General features: G+C 38.9%; 2 protein-coding genes across 6 annotated transcripts; one reads left to right on the top strand and one right to left on the bottom strand.

Moving 5' to 3' along the window:
* Positions 1-27: 27 nt before the first annotated feature.
* On the top strand, positions 28-17,511 carry LOC124184705 (double-stranded RNA-specific editase Adar). Of its 5 annotated transcripts, none has more exons than XM_046574715.1 (8): positions 28-183; positions 275-330; positions 426-486; positions 908-1,741; positions 2,094-2,479; positions 2,587-2,665; positions 7,447-7,448; positions 16,449-16,487. In XM_046574715.1, the coding sequence occupies exons 1-8, from the start codon at positions 135-137 to the stop codon at positions 16,470-16,472; spliced, it is 1,491 nt and encodes a 496-aa protein (XP_046430671.1). In that variant the 5' UTR covers positions 28-134; the 3' UTR covers positions 16,473-16,487. The 5 variants fall into 5 exon arrangements, with proteins under 5 accessions (XP_046430671.1, XP_046430669.1, XP_046430670.1 ...); XM_046574711.1 differs by lacking the exons at positions 7,447-7,448; positions 16,449-16,487 and adding exons at positions 2,998-3,188; positions 17,282-17,511 and having other exon boundaries at positions 32-183; positions 2,587-2,881; XM_046574712.1 differs by lacking the exon at positions 16,449-16,487 and adding an exon at positions 2,998-3,188 and having other exon boundaries at positions 33-183; positions 2,587-2,881; positions 3,534-9,441.
* LOC124184716 (major facilitator superfamily domain-containing protein 6) lies at positions 10,692-16,388 on the bottom strand. Its single transcript, XM_046574740.1, has 12 exons — positions 15,594-16,388; positions 14,752-15,070; positions 14,491-14,673; positions 13,881-14,300; positions 13,676-13,797; positions 13,382-13,607; positions 13,158-13,292; positions 12,790-13,059; positions 12,450-12,708; positions 12,084-12,377; positions 11,872-12,002; positions 10,692-11,451 (listed from the first exon to the last, which is right to left on the bottom strand). The coding sequence occupies exons 1-12, from the start codon at positions 16,028-16,030 to the stop codon at positions 11,338-11,340; spliced, it is 2,910 nt and encodes a 969-aa protein (XP_046430696.1). The 5' UTR covers positions 16,031-16,388; the 3' UTR covers positions 10,692-11,337.
* Positions 17,512-18,592: the final 1,081 nt, after the last annotated feature.

Here is an 18,592-nt window from a genome sequence, read left to right as displayed (position 1 = left end):
CGTTGCCACCTTCAGTGTAGTAATCAAAATCAATGTAATGCAGTCCTGCAAGGGTTTATAGTGTGGTGGTTGCTTTCAACTTGGCGTGTCTTACCGTTTACACACTAAATATTAATAATAAAATAATAGCAAGCATGTCGAACGGCGTGTCGAGCCTCAACGACGCCGCGAAAAACTCCCGAGGTAACGTTCGGGTTCTAATAAAAAAAACTCAACTCGAAAACAATCCTTACGCCGTCACGACTCTCTTCTTTCAAACTAATTCATCTTTCAGAACAACGGTATTCTGAGGGTAGTTTGGGGAGGCTGCAGGCGAAACACTCGACGGAGGTAAGTGCCAACCCCTGGCTTTCCAATTAGGGGTATTTTTAGATCTTGCTCTCTCTTATTCACAAGCCTACACTGACTCGTCCTCACCCTTTCAGATGGACCAACCTAACCCCTGTAATCCGAGCCTTAAGAGGCCCGCGGTTTCCGATAACGAAGGTTAGTACCTCTTCGCTTTTTCAATCACCCTGCTGAATCTCGTACTACTTCTCTGATCCCTCCCCCTAATTCTAAGATATGTCACAATCCTTTCTTTCCACATTGATTTTACACCTCGCAGACCTCAGCCGGCCTCTCCTGTCGCTAGCAATTTTAAACAGTTTCGTAGAGCCCTTCGTTCAATTTCCCTTCCATAAGCCTTAGGGTGCTATTTCGTTGCTGAGACACTGTAACCGAATCCGTTACAACCTTTAAGAGCATGAGATAATTGAATGATATTCCTACTGTACACTAATTGCGTTGCGTTTAGCGTGAAGAAATCAGAACTAGCATGCCGTTCAAGATCCGTCTCACTTTTACTCTAATTAAATAGCACCCTTGGCCATTATTCTGCTCCTAAGTTTTACCACAATTTATTTAGGTGGTTCACCCCCAAAAAAGAAGCATAAAAATCCCCAGCCAAAGAACGCCGTTTGCGCATTAAACGAACTGAAAACTGGAGCTGTTTACAAAGTTGTTCGTCAAACTGGGCCGACTCATGCCCCGATATTCACTATAGCAGTTCAGATAGATGATCAAATTTACGAAGGAAAAGGGCGCACAAAGAAAATGGCAAAACATGCAGCGGCGGAATTGGCATTGAGAAATATCGTTCAATTTAGAAATGCCCCAGAAGTTCACCAAGCCATCAACTTGGTATGCCATCCAGTGATTCCTATAGAGCCAGATTTTACGAGCGATGTAACCGAGAGAGATAACCACTTAGTAAATACGTTTAAGACTCTCAATCATGAGCCTAAAAATACAAATAAATTTCTGGACAAAGGACCAGTCGCTCTAATCAACGAACTGTATCCCGGTGTTATTTATAAGTGCATATCAGACAGTGGAGAAAGCTATGCTAAATTCACGATCGCCGTTACCATAGATGGTGAAACATTCGAGGGCACTGGTCCTAGTAAGAAACTGGCCAAGGCGGCGGCTAGCAAAGCTGCCCTTGCTAAATTGAAGAACGTCCATAGTTCTTCTTTCAGAAGCCCTCTACCAGCTCGTGTTATCTCTAATTTCTCTAGCGGTGGTCACTGGCAAGAACAGATGACCCTGCCTCAAATGCTCGCTGATAAAATAGGTAAAATGGTCAGCCAGAAGTTCACTGAATTGATGCAGAATAAACCTCAGCACGCAAGACGCAAGGTTCTGGCTGGGATTGTGCAGACTCGTGGAGCCGATGCAGAACTTATTTGTGTTACAACTGGTAATAACAAACCTCATTTTCTACTACTATTTTTGGTTTCATTTGTTGTTCGTTTTCGTAAATCTTACCTTTATTTTCAATGCATCGATCTTGAATTGTGTTCAAAGATTGCAGAATCTAGCGGAACCTGTAAATATTAGGAATGCTAATCACAAATCACATACCAGCTATGAATCGTAATTTTTGTCCATAAAATCTTGAATCATTTTGAAATTTTTTATAGGGATTAAAATGGATGCCCTGTTCGACCAGATTTTTGATTTTTCTTTGTATTATTATGCTTTGAAAATTTCAAAATTTGTTGTGTAATTGAGGTGAATTTTTTTACTGAAATCGTTTGGTTTACTATAAGGTACCAAATGCGTGTCTGGTGAGCACTTGAGTGTCAGTGGGGGTGCTCTGAATGATTGCCACGCTGAGGTAGTAGCACGAAGATGCTTGTGTGAGTATTTATATAACCAGCTAGAACTACATCTGGAACATCGGGCCGAGGAATCGATTTTAGAGGCAACGAAAAAAGGCTACAAGCTAAAAGACGGAATACAATTCCATCTCTATATAAATACTGCGCCGTGCGGAGATGCCAGGATATTTTCACCTCACGAAGAAAATGAAGCGATCGACAAACACCCCAACAGACGAGCAAGAGGTCAACTCAGAACGAAAATCGAATCTGGAGAGGGTACTATTCCTGTTAAAAGCAGCGAAGGCATCCAAACTTGGGACGGCGTGCTTATGGTGAGTTAAATTTTCGCAGCGAATAGATGCGAGGGGTTGATGAGTAGTGTAATAATCGTTACAAATCTAAAAATTGTCTACATAGTGTGGCCCTATTCCATTTTTAGGGTCAAAGGCTGTTGACGATGTCGTGCTCGGACAAAATAGCTCGATGGAACGTTTTGGGAGTACAAGGTGCTCTTCTGAGTCACTTCATCGAGCCAATTTACTTACACAGCATCGTTCTTGGCAGCCTGCTAAATCCCAGCCACATGTACCGTGCCGTTTGTGGTCGTATCGAAAACACAATTCAGGGTTTGCCGCCACCATACCGACTGAACAAACCGCTTATGAGTTTAATCACATCTTCGGAGGTCAGACAACCGGGAAAAGCACCCAACTACAGCGTTAATTGGACAATTGGTGCGTCACTGTGATAATCTTAGTATTATTGTTGAGTGTAAATTAAATCCGAATATCGAAGGAATCGTTGGCATTTCAAGTTGTTGAATGACAGACGGATAACAATATTTTCACAGGTCAGACGGATGCTGAAGTTATCAATTGCACTACAGGAAAAGACGAAGTTGGGAAACCGTCGAGAATATCCAAGCAGGGTTTGTTTAGAAAGTTCTTCAACCTGGTTGGAAGAATAAACATGATTGAATATGTGGACTCTCACAACTGTCGTCATTATTTCGACGCTAAATCGTCCGTCGAAGATTATTCGGTAAGTCAATTTATCAAATTTCAATTTACTACAGTTCCATAGTTACAAAAATATCCGAGGTCGAAAATGAATGAGTTTACAGCTAATCACAAAAGCGCTAGTGGAGTTTTTTTTATTTTTTACTTTCGAGTAACCGATGGGCAGCAACTTGAGCACTTTTGTTTCAGTTTGTTTAGTAATTCCATAAATTGCAGAGGAACACTACCTTGATTTTTAATGTTAAACAGACTAAGCATGCTTATTAGTTCTGGAAAGTTATCGATTATCGCTATAGTAATACACCGAGCAAATAAGTGGAATTGACTCCTTGGAGTTATGTAAAAGCATGTTTGTTTTACTATGCAGCTGGCCAAACGTCAACTAAAGGATGCTTTTGTGAGAGCACAACTTGGAAGCTGGGTAAAAAAGCCAATAGAGCAAGATATGTTTGAAGTTGATATCTGACTAGGCTCGGTAATTTCTGAGCCTTTCGATAGAACGGGATTCAGAATTTCGGAGTATGTAGTTCCTAGCGTAAAATAGATCGCTCGCTCGGCGTGTCATGTCGCGGCAGAGTTTGGCACCAGTAAAGCATAAATCATAGGATCTCAGCTAAATTTTAATCTTTCAACTATTTAGGGATACACTGACTTTTATTAAAGGGAACGAGGTATAGAATTCTAAGTATTTGAGAATTCATTCTTTTAGATCGTTCTCTCGAACCTCGAAAATCATATACATTATCACTAGGTTTTATCATTCGTATAAAGTCATACTAAACTTGGACCATGCTTGTCAACAGAATTATTGAATTCCTTGTACAAGGTGGTTTGAGACGATTAGTCTCATATTTTTATTATGATTCGTCTAGTCCATAACTCTGAATTGAGTTAGAAAACTCAAAAGTACCAGTGAGTAAGTTTGAAAAGGTGGGGGTCCATTTCAAACCGATTTTCTTTCACTCTTCCCAGTGCAGTGATTAATCGATTTAGTCTTAAACCCAGTTATGGTCCATTTATAGATCAATTGACTTTGACTAGTATCATAATTCTCTTGCCTAGAAGTACAATGAAATAATGATCGATAGACTGGTAGTAAAATATAAGGTACGTTATTTCACTGTAGTAGAACGTTTTACAATAAACGCGTAGTGGCCTTAGATTTTTCGTTGTTTTGATGTTTAAAAAACCTCAACGATAAAGACAATGAGAATACCAGTTAAACATATCTACCCTTTTTTGTAGAATTAAAAGACAATTATGTAGTTTATATCTAGTGTCAGTAATTTGTAATTTAAAAAATTTCTCTTACCGCTCCACTGCTCTCAATTTTATTAGGTAACATCTAATAAATCTATCGTAGATGAATCCAAATATCGGTTTTGGATTAAGGTTTTAAGATATCTCTAAGTCAGTTTTTTTATTTTTTTTTTTTTTTTTCTTCTATGCTAATCGCAAGACAACGTGGGCTATGATTTTCATTTGTCAAATGCATTTTTTATCTCATTGACCGAAGATGAGAATTATAGAGGTCTGTAGAATTTTTTGTTCTTTAAACTTATTTCTTGCACAGACATCACCTTAATGGTCGTTGATATTCGCTTTGAATTTACAAGAGGAGATAGTTTTACATACTGCATCCCTAATGGCTGTGAACTAAAACCAATCTCAATAAGTTACGATATAATTTCTTGCTATACTTTATCAGGGTGGCGACAAACCGGGAAAACCAGGAATAATCAGGGGATTTCGTCCATCGGGAAAAGTCAGGCAACTATAATAAATCATAGGGAAAAGTGTATTTTTTTAAAAATCGTTGTCAAACATCAGTTATGCTTCGTAAATTCAGTTGACCTAACTTTCAGACGTGGTGTTGTTCAATTTCAAATTATTTGTGCGAAACGAAGCAATACTATGTGGTTTTAGATACAAATTAATGTATTCAAAGCGCACAACTTCTGGAGCTTTTGTTCATAAAAGCTACCCAACCTAAGTTGCGTGGGAAATCTTCGGGGAATTCTAAATTTCTTGACGGAAAATTTCAGGGAATTTTATTTGTGCAAAATCGTTGTCACCCTGTTTTTCCAACTACCTTTGGATCCTTACAATCTTTATTATGTAATGTTATTATTAATATTGTGCTCGTTCTTTTTTATCATTGCCAAACAAACCTCTTGTTGTTTTTTGCTAACCAATCAAACTGTTCAATCAAGCTCGAAATCAGATGTGCTCAAATGAATACAAAGCTGGATTACTAGTGTGTAGTGATTTCTAAGAAGAGACGTTAGAAAGTCCTATGATTATTGCCTCACTGTGCCAGTATTAGTGACAAAAAATTGAAAGAAGCTAATTGAAATGAAAGCAAAGAAAACCAGAACAAAAATAAGACGACGAAAACAAAACTCACGATAATTCTGCCGTAGTGTCACACTGCTCGAAGACGGTCCAGTTTTGCGCAAAAGTCTGTATACTTTTAGGAACTATATAGTTTGTTCTGATTAAGCGAAGGTAATTTATAATGTTAAAGTTCTTGTTCAAGCCAAAGCCTCAATAGATGATTATTATCGTACCACCTATACTCGGATCTCGATTTTTATCATTGTATCTTGGTTCACGTTACAAACATATCTCTTTACGGTTACAACCGAGGCTGCATGAGGGGTCGTCGCGCGTCTTCGATCTTGGAATATTTTATCTCGAATTGCTTCCAAAACCGAGATCTGAGTGTACCAAAAATACACTAGCGAGTATTAGTATTATTGACTATCGAACGTCATTTCCTCGACAAGTTATATATCCTCTTCCTTAAAATTTTAATAGAACGATTTTAACTGAGTGTTTAATACTTAGGATAAAAAGCTCAAAACTTCTTACATTCAACAAAATTAGTATATCATGATCGTTGCAAAATTTTCTTCAATATTGAATGTCAATTTTTCTTACCCGAAATCCTTGATCAAGGCTTTACTGTTTTCTGGTATGCAGATGCCAAGACAATTTTCTTTTTTCTCCCAATCCTATTTGCATTGTGTTTTTATTTTTGACAAAAATGTTATTAGAAACTTTTGACAATTGAAAAATATTACTCGAAATATTAAACCAGTTTTGTTCATAAAAGTTGATTCGTTCATCGCTTTTCGAATTCTGCCCAATTTGATTTTTTACGCGACGTTTCAAGAACCAAGTAATATACAAATAAAAAATAACGTTGAAATAAAGTAAAATGGTAAAAATAAACCGACAAAAATTTCGCACGTGTTAACAAAGTCTTAGACTATGTCTTCTTTCACTTCGTATCTTACATAATATTACCACAAAAACAAAAATAAAAAAAAAAAAATTAAAAAATAAAAAAAAGAAGTAGCCCATACAGGATATAGCGTTGTGGCGAATATTGTAGATTCGCATTAATTAAAATACGTATAAAAGTTTCAACAGTTGATACTTAATTAGAAACATTCACATACATGCATATTATGCGTAGTAATATTCTCTCTCTAATTATAGATACATAGGTTGATCATATAAACAGTTAGAAACCCTATTAAAAAAAAGAAAAGAATAAATTACAAGAAAACGAAACCTAACAAAAAAAAGTGGTAAGAAAAGAAAAAAAAAAAATTACAAGTATCGATCATCGACGAACATTTCAGCCTGTTAGATTTTAAGCTTAACTAGTGCCTCTAGTTATAAAAAGTGATGAATATCGAGAACAATGTTCGACGAGTTAATAATTAATTATTAAATCGTAGTATTATTAGATAATTATTCAATTAAACTTGCCAAATTAGTTTGAGTATTTCTTCGATTATTGTTACGCGACAAAGGATTGGGTCGTCCTTTTTTTCCGGCTATCTTTTTTCAACGTTTCGGTAGCTTGAACCTGGATCTAATCCAGTATAATAATTAAACATTTGATTGAAAAATTGCTAAAATCTATTTTGCGAGTTACGCCCTTTTTCAAATTGATGTGCGGGGTGTAAAATGAGGTCAAACGACTCAATTAAAATCACATATCACTTATCGCATTCCATAAAATTATATCTATTGCAAGAAGAATTTTTGGGACGATCCAATTATAGTTAGTTACATTACGCATACGCTGAAACGAATACATAATATTGTGAAGAAAAAGATTTGCATTCGTTACATGTTGAATGTAATATATCTCATATTATTTTAGTTTCATATCAATAAATTCTCCCATCTCTTTCAGTCAGCCACTATTGAATTCCGGTTTTACACGTTACTTTTTATTGTTACCTTATATACTGTCCTAGTCGTCAAAAAATTATACGTACATGTTTGTTACATAATATTTTTTTAATGAGTAATATGGTCACAAACTTCTGTGATTATCCTCATTTTTATTTTTTTGGATTATACGCATATTTTTATCGAATGAATTTTCTTATTATTATCATCGTTTTTCTGTATAATCACTCGAAGCTATCAAGAAATATCGAAACATTATACATACACACATACATATATGTATATAAAAATTGACAAAAAAAGAAAAAAGGAATTTTAATGGACTTGAGAAACAAGATGAAAATCTCTCAAATGTTTTGACCAAGGTATTTGCATCATATTGATGATTGCGTTTACGATTTAATAAGTATGACTGTATATCAGAAAGTAAGATGCCAACTAAAATTTAAATGTCCACACAGTTCTGAAACATGTATATGATTAATGAAAAAGGAAAGAAAAAAAACTCATTAAAGACACCATGTTCGTACCAAATGTAAATTTATATCCATGTTGCACCTGTTTTTTGGTGATAATGTTGTGCAGACCTTTTTCTGCTGAGATGTGTTTCTTTTTTTTTGTTTAAACGTTTCATCTTCAATAGTTATATTTGATGTAAGTTCAAAAATCTTACCTTCTTTTTCCCCCGCGTTCTGGTCACGATATCCGCAAAGAATCGAGAAAAACGCAACGCAGCGAATCTTATATCTCCCTGTGATATTAACCGTGAAATGTAAATTTGCAGGTCGAAGCAGGCAAACAAAAGAGTTTAATGAAACGAAAAAACGAATACATAAAAGGAAAATAGAAAAGCAAAGCCATTTTTTTTTTTAACACTTCAAACTCTTATATTACATTTATCTTGATACATTTCCTATAAAAGGTATTATCTATTACCCAGTTATTATTGTCATACTTTGCAATATCCCGTAAATGATTGAATGAAATTCAGATTCGTATGATTTCAAACGCGTTGTACATTGTTCATAATAATTGATTCAAATGATTGGTTCAAAATATTGCGTTACTGAAATATCATTCTGCAAATAACATTGTAGCAACATTTACAATTATTTCAAAGGACTTTTGCACGGTTCACTTATGTCAATGAAATGATATTCACGTTCTTATAATAACATGTAAAGTATGACAATTTGTTTGTTGTTTTTTTTTTTCTCGTAAATTTTATCTCTTACATGTAAATTTATAGGCTTTATAGGTTTGAACTTTTTTTTTTAATGATATGTATGTGTTTTTGCCGGGAGGTTGATTTTTTCCTCTCCTTTAACAAGATATGCTTAGCATAATATAGAAGTTTTTTTTTTTTTTTTATTTTTACACTTGACAACAAGCAATATCTAAGATAATTAAAAAAATCTTTACATCTGCACTTGAACATCTCTACGCCGTTTTATTTATGTTTCAACCAATGCGTGTTGGATATTTTTATTTTAAAATCGTACGTTTCGAGCACCTCTAATTATAGTGCACAGTAATGTTAACAACGCAGAAAAAAAAGCAATAATTGGATTTCAAGTGATGAAAATAGTGGAAAATAGAAATTAAAATTCAAGCAGCAAATTTTAATCGTTTTACCAGGAAAATCATAGTTTGGACGAGGAGCACTTAACCGTAATAATATACGTAACATTGTGGCATATATTCAACCTTACACACATATATAATTATTTAATATCATTATATTTATCTGTATAATATGTACTTTCTAATTATTTTGTAAACTTAATATACCTCTAGCTTCTGAATAATATTTTATTCATATTGTGACTTGCGGCAAAATATATGCCTTCGGCAAAAACTGCTCTTGCTTTTAAATATTTTATTAATAACTTTTTTTTTTTTCAACCCTTTTTTCAAATAACGAAAGCCGCAACGGTATATCTATACAGTAGTTCGAATTACAATGAAACAAACGTTTTGCCAATGTTAATACCTTTTGACGACACGATTGCGTAATTACATGCAAAGTTGTTTCAATTGAAAAAACAGTTAATTTCAGATCTTCGTACAAAAACTCATTTCGATTTTGCTGGTATAAGGAAATTTTTTATATCCTAATCATACGATATCGGCAATATAATACACGTATGTCGACAAACTCCTCTATTATATGATAGTAAAATATAATGTAATTGTATATAACTTTTGGATAAAATCTATACAGTTTTATTCACAACATGTATTTATATAATTGCGGTCAACATAAAATTTGAACTGGTATTCCGTTGTAATAATAATAATAATAATATCCTAAGAAATTCACGAGAGTATTTACAACAATGTTATACGTCAAAATTTATATCAATCAGATTAATACGAGACACGCGATGATCACCACATCAAATTACATGATATTTCCAAACGGATGGACTTATACGCATATAATTTGGTTACGTGCCAATAATTAATCTTGCGGTTTCTAACTGCACCGCGGTTAACCGGTCAGATATTAGTTTCACCTACGAATTTTTTTTTCAGAATGGTGATCGATAATAACTCAATTTGTGTCAAGTATTATTCTTTGAAGCTGTACATTCTTGCACGTCGACATAACAAATTTCTTATAATAGAATTGTTCGAAACGAATCTTACGTACATCTATAGAACAGTGACGCAGATATTCGGGTAAATGAATTTCATATATATATATATATGTGTGTGTGTATATATATATGTATATATATATATATCTTTTTTTTCTTTTTTTTTTTTCTTTTTTCTTCATCCATACTTGTATATAATATAATTTAATATATTTATTTACTTCTCATTACATTCTATAAAATATGTGTTCTTGTTTAATCAACGGATGGCTAAGCTTCGTTTTTATCGTTATTACAGATTTTCAATCCATAACTTATGTATATCTTATGCATACGATAATGATTGGATACGTCTATATTGGGAAACTTTGTATAATAATGTTTTTTCAAATTGTGATATTCATGTTTTAAGATATGAAAATCCTTAAGAACAACTTTCGGTCTCGAATCTATTACCAACCGAATGATCGGTGTTAAATTTCTTTGTAATTTTTTCCGTACGACTTTTATACATTCATCACTCACGAGCATAATATATACCCGCAGGTATAAATTTTCCAGTGCGGCATTCCAAATCATTCTGCGTTATATTTATCGTTAAATATATTTATATAATATAAATTACAATCCCACGATGTGTGTAGGTTGGATTAAAAGTGTTTCTTTACAGGTTTCGTATTTTTACACTTTGAAAAAGGGTATAACGTCTCCGAGGAACTGGGGTGCTTCTTTAGAAGTGTAATCTTGTCAAATATTGGTAAAAATTTTGCTCTCCAAATTACAAACGTTCCGATTACTAGTTGAGTAATTTTTTTTTCACATGGCGAGATATTTTTCATGTACAACCGAATATCATTAGACATAAATCTCGGGTAACGTTCGTGACGCGACTTTATGAATCGTATTTAAAAATGCGCAAATAGAAAAACCCTTCGATGTAGCCGATTACATCGAAACTTGATTACCCCGTTCGCGGTATCTACTATCCTCTTAAGCCATTCCCAATTCGTGAATTTGATCCCTGCTTATTTTTGCATGAATGGCAGAAAATTTAATTCGTCAGTTAACCAGTTGACGATACGTAATACATAAATAATAATTTTCACAGCGGATTACGCAAATTTTTTTTTTTTTGTTCACGCCATGCAAAGGTGCGTACCTACTTAAACGTAATATCAATAGCGAGATATGTTGTTCGTTTGTTGTTTCCCAAACAAGCGATCCAATCGATTATCTTTAAACGTAAATTGCAATAATGTAATATGTATAATACCATATATAAGACTCGAGTGAGAAATAACAAGACGGTTAAATTCTGCGACGCGTCCTGTCTCATCGGTATAATCAATTGGGTTACCACTCGTAGTCGTGCTGGTGAAACGGATTAGTGCAGGGCTGTTGGGCGTGGAGATAGGTCTCCGGTACTTTTGCCAAGTCGTATTCCCTCCCGACCACTTCACTGTAGATCTGCCAAGCAGAATAATATGTTAAACGAATCGTATTGGTACATTTCTTCACATCCACTCGGCGATTGGCGTACAAAGGTATACGCATGCGGGAGAAAATTCTTGTCGACCAAGAAGCGAGCTAACAAGTGCGTATCTCAGTTAAAAAATCAGGACAACGACGGTGATGTAAAATAATAAAGAGCTAACGTAAAATGTGCGGTTTTTAACGCTGTAGCTGGGCGAAGAAAGCATGTAAATGTAATATACACATATAATATAGTACAAGTACTGTGCGTCAAGGTATGTTATGTGCGTGTTATGTACCGTATTTGACTGGACGCGACACTGCGAGACGCGAAGATTTGATCATTCGACACTATCGGGCAAACAACATAATGAACGTCTAATATCGATATTAACGGGATATTCCATGCTCGACCTGGAAGCTCCTACGAATAAATTCATCTTCCCCTTTGCCGGCCACTCCGTAATTATAACCACCGCCTCCACCTCCACCGCCTCCTCCGCCTCCTCCGCCGTTCAGGAATGGATTCGTAGGATTAGTGTTCCCTGCGAAAAGAGGATAGAAAGAAAATTTCGTCGCGAATTCTGTGAAGCGCGTAAGAGTGAGAAACCATCCCTGAAACTTGCCTCCGTTACCACCGGGAATATCCAGGTTTCCACCTGACGTCTGATAAGTGGCACCGTATCCCGGTTCCTGATTGGCCAGCTCGTGAAGTCGACTCGAGCTCAAAGCCCGAGGAATTGCGTTGCTGGGAACTCCGTGCGGGGCCAAATGCGTTGCTTCGGCCACTTGGTGAGGGTCTTCCGTCTGTGGTAGTTCCGAGACGAATCCCGTGTCCTTTCGGTAAAAGTTTATGAATATAAACGCGGCCAAGACTCCTATGCAGACCAGGCCATAGGCTCGGAAGGTTGCTGTGGTGCCTGAAACGGATCCGTGTTCAAAGTCGAGCCTGTCGTCGTGATTTATTAGCGATTCGTCAATCCTGAGCTCACCGTAACTGGCGACAAACATTCCACCGATGACGGCACCGCATCCTCGACCCAATCCGTGATGAAGACCCTGGAGAACACCTTGAGCGCTTGATCTCAGCTGGGGTGGCGTGTTGTGAGCGATGTAGCTGCAGCAGGCTGCCCAAACTGCGGCGTGGGTGATTCCCTGCATGAATTCGAAAGGGAGAACCCACCAAGGATTCTTCAGCCACGAAATGTACAAGAAGCGCAGTATGTTGCCGACTAGTCCCAGACAGAGGACCTGTTCGAACAAGAGTCATTGGTATTCCGATCGAATGGTCGTGATTATTGTGGTCGCGATTTGAGGGAGTGTTTTGCCGACCTTGACGTGCCCGATTTGTCGGATTAACTTGAAGCTGAAGAAGTAGGCGAAGATCTCGGATATGTGATTGATCACCGAGGCTACTCCGAAGAGCGTCGGACTTCCTCCGTAGTCCTGCAGGTGCCAGAAGAGGAAAGTGAATATCAGCCCTATTCCAAATCCCATGAACCATGCGACGAAGAGAAAGGACGCGCACTTCAGGTCCTTGAACTGGTTCAGGACTGTGACCCATTCGGGAATTTCCCGCGTTGTTTGCGCGAACATTTTCGTCTGGAAGACAGCAAGATTTTATTTAAACTCGACGGATCGACAGAAGATCGCAGAATTTTTTGGATCTCGTTTCAATTGTTCAGACGAAACGCTTGTACCTTGCCTTCCGGTGGTTGGGGCTTGGGGTCAGGGTTTCCCGACGAATCTTGAAGGCCCGGTAAATTCAGCTGCTGGGACAATTGACTCTGAAGTTGTTCTTCCCGGGTTGGTTCGGCCGCAGGTTTTGACACTTCCTGAATAACAGAATCGAGTTCATAGCTCGAAAGTCAGGAACCACAATTTTTACCGTCGTTTATCGTGCAATCTTTGCAGTTCCACTCACCGGTTCCGCAACGGGAAAATCATACTTGAAGTTTATCTGCGTGGCGGTGATCAATGCTGCACCCATAAGAACGCTAAACGTGGCGAAGCAAATGGTGTAATTTTTTTCTCTGGCGTCTGGCTCGCAGGGATGATCCGGAAACGCGGTGCTGTGATCAAGGGCGATTCCGACGAAGAACATGGCCAAGCCCCATCCCAGACTTCCGAACATACGCTGGTGTCCGTACCTTCAACATTGAAACGAATGGAGGTGGTGCCAAGTTCAGGAGTCCCGCATTCCGCTAAATATTCCCACCTGTCTGCGTCCTCGCCGAGAAGAGTGATGACCGCAGAGTCAGCCAAGGTGATCGCAGGTGCCGAGAAAAACTCACCGACGATGACGAGGAGGAGCAAAAGGAAGAACGTCTTTTGGATATCCTGTAAGGAAAGTCGAAGATCATTTTTCACAGTGATAATCAATCCTGTTGTGTTATACGGAAGTGGAAAATGAGAAAGCTTACCGAAATTTTGTATACGATTGAACTGAACATCGGCTTGACCAAATCCTCGTCCTCTTTTTTGTTGTAGTTTGCGGCGTAAGTGACCGGAAACGGACTTCGGCCACTTGACTGTGGGACGTGATACCCCTTTACCGAACGACGACTCCTAGCCCCAGACGTTTCCGTTTCTACATCTTCGACGAACATCAATTTCCTCAGACCCTTAACGCTCATACCGTAAATGTCATTTTTCGAAGCGACAATTTGTCTCGAATTCGTTTCCCGTTTACCCAACTTCTTATACCTGTGATGCCGCAGGATGTCCGAACCCCTACTGACTATGTTTCTCTTCACCATTACCTTTTCTCTTGGAGGTTTGACGTGCGTCTTCGACTTCGTGTAAGCCTTCTTCGGCGGTCTGCTTTCGTCCAAAGGCTCGTTCTGGAACATGTGAAAAAGTCAAGGAAGCACGTCTTCACCGTAAAGTGAAAATTACATATCGAACAACACTTTGTCTACGACTTCTTGGAAAATTCGATTCACGGATAGAAAGTGGCTGTGTGTTTCTGTGCTCTACTTTAGTGACAGTCAAGAGTAGTTATTTCCTAGACTCACCAACTGACTGACTGACCTTTAAAAACCTTTTGTATTCCAGAACGTCAGCTGGTCTGTTTCTCCGTTCCAAGCTCTTCAAATCGACGGATTGGACGGATGGATCCGGGATCTCCTCACTTTCCATGAATTGCTTGTACTCCAGATCCTCGGCAACGCCGTCTTCGGGGTCGAGATGTGTCTCGCGCGTCACCCTGTTACCCTCCAGGTCGTAGGGACTTCGAGCGTCATCAACTTCATTGTTATCTAAATCGTAACCCAGGGTTCGCCTCATGTTGACATGATCGCTCGACGCTCGGACCCGCTTCGAAGACCTACGATGGTCGTATTCGGAGCCCCCAACATCTCGGCGAATCCTTTCGAAAACCACGTTGTCCGCCGTCTCTAAATCCGTCATGTCGTCGTCGGGACGGTAGTAGCTCTCCATACTGACCGAACGCTTCCCGATCCGCGTGTCTCGCTCGGGGTTCTTAAGCATCGGCACATCGTTTTCTAAAACCATGCACGATATAGCCGGTGGTTCAATGAAGCCCAGAGGAAGGGTGAAGATTATCCAGCAGGAAAGCGATGCGAGAAGAATCATCTTCCCCTTCTGCCATCTGAAAAGACGTGCAAATCACGGGTAATACATTTCGTTTTACCGTTATTCTAGCTTCTGTTTCAAACCTGCTTCGCACAACCGAGACAAAATTTAATCAATGTTAGCTCTTAATTTTATTCCAAACATTCGCCAACGCTGCGAGAGAATGGCCGATCGAACGCTTATTGACCTTCTATCAGTACCAGCTTCGGCACTAATCCCGGTTAATCAATCTCTCATCTCCCGCAGCTCAGCACCGTTGTTTAGACAAGGGTTCTGCGAGTTTATTTGCCCTTGAGAAAGTAGGTCGCTGCCCTGCCCTGATTCCCTTTACGTATGTACCTAAAGTTGAACTGAAATCCAATTAGACGTAGCGACCTATTCAAGGCCTCAGCCCCTTACCACCACGGAGAAGAACCAAGAAGGATAATCGCTTATCGAACCTGGGAGAAAATCTGGAAGATCTGCCTGTCAGCTGTTGCGGTATTGAAGGAAATGCGTGTTAATAAAGCGAAAATGAGTGTCACCGCATGACTGCTCACCTGTCGGCAAGTGAGCCCCAAAACGGAGCGCTGAGAAACTCAACGAAGGGTCTGGATCCGATGAGAAGACCACACTGACCGGCGTTCATTCCCATCTGCTTGAAGTATACACCCATCAGCGGGAACAGGGAACCGAACGCAGAGTAGAAGAAGAAGTAGAACGTTTTCACGGTGAGGAGTTCCTGGTCTACGGAGCCGAACAGGTACTCGAGGATGTCGCTCTTCCCACGAATCTTGTGAGTAGCCTCCTTCGGCTGGGGGTATACCGTCGGGTCCACCTCACCCTGGGCCTGAGGGTCGACTATGGGTCTGATCCCCGGGGCCGCGGGGACTCCGAGTCCTCCAGGCTGGCCAGGAACCGACGGAAGGGAGCGGGCAACACCGTCGTGTCCAGTCCCAGTCTCATAGTCGTAGTCCTCGTGGCCATAATTCTGCATCGCTGAACAACCACACTGTTTCCCAGTTCCTGAGGACAACCAGCCGCTTCGCTGGACACCTTGCTCACCTCTCACCTCTGTTTCGCTCACTGGACTCTCCTCTCTGTCAATCCCTTTAGCTGGTAGCGAGAGGTGCCAAATCGATGCTCCGACTCTACGCTCGCGGTACCAAAGGGAAATCAATATGGTGACGTCAGTCGCGCAGACGCCATTCGTGCGACGGTATGCGACCGACCCTCCTTCCTCCTTTCCTTCCTTCCTTCCTTCCAACACTTGTCTACACCACCCCTTTAATCTTGCTATAGACGCTTTTTACCAACCCCCGCGAACTTCGTCCCCGACACTGATCAAAGGGGATTTTGAACCGCAGCGACGGCACGTCAGATCGCCCTTTTTTTTCATCAACTGGAATTGTTAGCCTCCTCGAATTCGTGCCGGCTAACCTGGCTGTGTTGTAAAATTTTTGCTCGCGTACTTGAACTCGTGGCTGCATCCTACTTTTATCGAGATCAATGCCATTGCTACTATACACTTTATCTCTGTAACGCTGGACGGGAACGTCTGATTACTTACATATTTTTTTTTTTTTTTATACTCTGCGTTATTATATCGTGAAACAGACATATTTTTTTAAGCCACATTAGCTAGGTCAGCTTATATTCTACCGTATTTCTAACAGCTGTGTTGCGACACCGAATTCGGCAATTATTCTGTCTAGGATAAGTTATTTTCCAACAACGCTAAATCGAGGTTCTTCAAAGGGTTTTGCACGATATTGTAATTTGTGAATAGGTCTTGAGTTTCATTGTTCTTTTCGGTAATTTCTGTCGGTTCCCTGCTAATCATTCTCTGACCTGTAATCGATTGTCAGGCTTGACTTTGGACCGCATGTAATTTTAGAAGATTAAAAGTTCAACAAACGAGTAATCAGATCACGTATTGTACATATTTTCTTCCTTATTCAAGGACTGCAACTGATGCATTGATATGCCTGTACCGTGTAGTATTGTATGTTTAACGCTATCAGGTGACGTACTAGTCGTAGATCTCCGACTGCGATTTCTAAGTAGAACAAATCGATCGAGTCCGTCAGCCACAGATCCCATATTATGCTGTGCATAAAAACGAAGCTGACGCAACTCTGCATGATGATTAATTTCATCGGAAGTGTTTACGACAATTGAGAATATAACGGATAAAGTTGAGGTGCTGAACATCGAAATGACCCTTTTCAACGAATATTAATTTCAGATTGAACGGATTGATACACAGGTTTCGTACTTTGGGATAAAGTTCTGTTTGAGGTCAACAGGTGTACCAACCAGAGCTCGTGCGTTGTGCGAGTCTCACTCATAGTCGGAACAAAAAACAGATAATAAGGAGAGAACAAACATTATCTTGTGATTCTACGAACTGCGTTTGGATGATTACACATCATTACGCTACAGGAAATAACGAGGAGGATCAAATTGGGGTAAGGTAATAATTATGCCACAGTGATATTGATAGTTGAATAAATAAATGTCGCGATATTATTTTCTCCACACTTTGTGGTAATACAAAAAGTGACTTATTAAATTAATAATTATGTACATCTTCCGCTTCGGGGATTCTCTGCATCTTATCTTCAAACTCTTGTCTTGAGGATAACTTTTCGTTTACTTATCGGGGCATCCCTCGCGTAGGCAGCCGCCGCGGAAGTTGAGGACGGAGCTGGCTTTGGAGGCCCTTGGAACATGCAGGTTTTGGCAGTCTTCAGCATTCGGCCGTTGTTTCCGGTACGCCAATAAACCGTTCTCACCGCCTGCTTACCGGCAATGTAAGATATTTGTCCACCGATCAACATCTGCAAATTGAAATATTGTTTTTATCAACTGTTAAAGATTTGCGCAGCGAACGAGACGTTTAAAACTACTCAAAATAGTGCATGCATCAAATAACACCGATCAACGTCACGAATTTTGAGCCTGGGTTCTAGATGTCAAATTTTGATTTCTACCACGTAAGTAATAAAAGAAAAAATATTTTCGTTAAATAAAGTTTGCTTTTTATTTAAACGTGATGCTATTTGCTGCTTATACTATCAACCAGACACTTCAAAACTTATTTATCAACGTAAAAAAGACAAATGTTACAAGTAATAAATGAAGATTTTCGTTACTACTCTATCTATAGAATCAGAATTATTCATTTAAATAGAAACCCGAGTATTGTTCAGTCATTTTTTAATTTTACCATAATTGTTCTACCCTTGAGAAAATTCGAAACAAAACAATTATGTGAATTGTCGAACCGGATAATCGAACTTGATGAAGTTTAAGAAATGTTGTACAACTTACTTTGCTTGGTAGTGTTGGTTGTTTGGTACCAGGTAAAAAATGACTAGAATTGGTGATAATATAACTTTGCAGTTATATCGAAGAAGCTGTTGCGCAGCGTTTAGTATCGGCGTTCAGTTATTCATTCGCACTCACTGATAGCTACTTGGAAACTAATGTCCAGCCGCGGTCAGCACTGCTTATTTATACCGATCGGACCCACGTCACTGCTTTGATAAATGAA

The sequence above is a fragment of the Neodiprion fabricii genome, chromosome 6 (assembly GCF_021155785.1).
Source record: "Neodiprion fabricii isolate iyNeoFabr1 chromosome 6, iyNeoFabr1.1, whole genome shotgun sequence".
Taxonomy (NCBI): Eukaryota; Metazoa; Arthropoda; class Insecta; order Hymenoptera; family Diprionidae; genus Neodiprion; species Neodiprion fabricii.
Note: the sequence above shows the minus strand (reverse complement) of the source record. Positions and strands in the feature narration are given on the sequence as shown.

What these genes read in the sequence shown, in the direction of transcription:
- LOC124184705 (XM_046574711.1), top strand. Translation starts at nt 135, where the DNA reads ATGTCGAACGGCGTGTCGAGCCTCAACGACGCCGCGAAAAACTCCCGA. An exon ending in AGGCGAAACACTCGACGGAG is followed by an intron (nt 331 to 425) that starts GTAAGTGCCAAC and finishes TCACCCTTTCAG; the next exon opens with ATGGACCAACCTAACCCCTG. An exon ending in CAGCGTTAATTGGACAATTG is followed by an intron (nt 2,882 to 2,997) that starts GTGCGTCACTGT and finishes ATATTTTCACAG; the next exon opens with GTCAGACGGATGCTGAAGTT.
- LOC124184716 (XM_046574740.1), bottom strand. Translation starts at nt 16,030, where the DNA reads ATGCAGAATTATGGCCACGAGGACTACGACTATGAGACTGGGACTGGA. An exon ending in AATACAAAAGGTTTTTAAAG is followed by an intron (nt 14,301 to 14,490) that starts GTCAGTCAGTCA and finishes CACATGTTCCAG; the next exon opens with AACGAGCCTTTGGACGAAAG. An exon ending in TTATTCGTAGGAGCTTCCAG is followed by an intron (nt 11,452 to 11,871) that starts GTCGAGCATGGA and finishes TCTGCTTGGCAG; the next exon opens with ATCTACAGTGAAGTGGTCGG.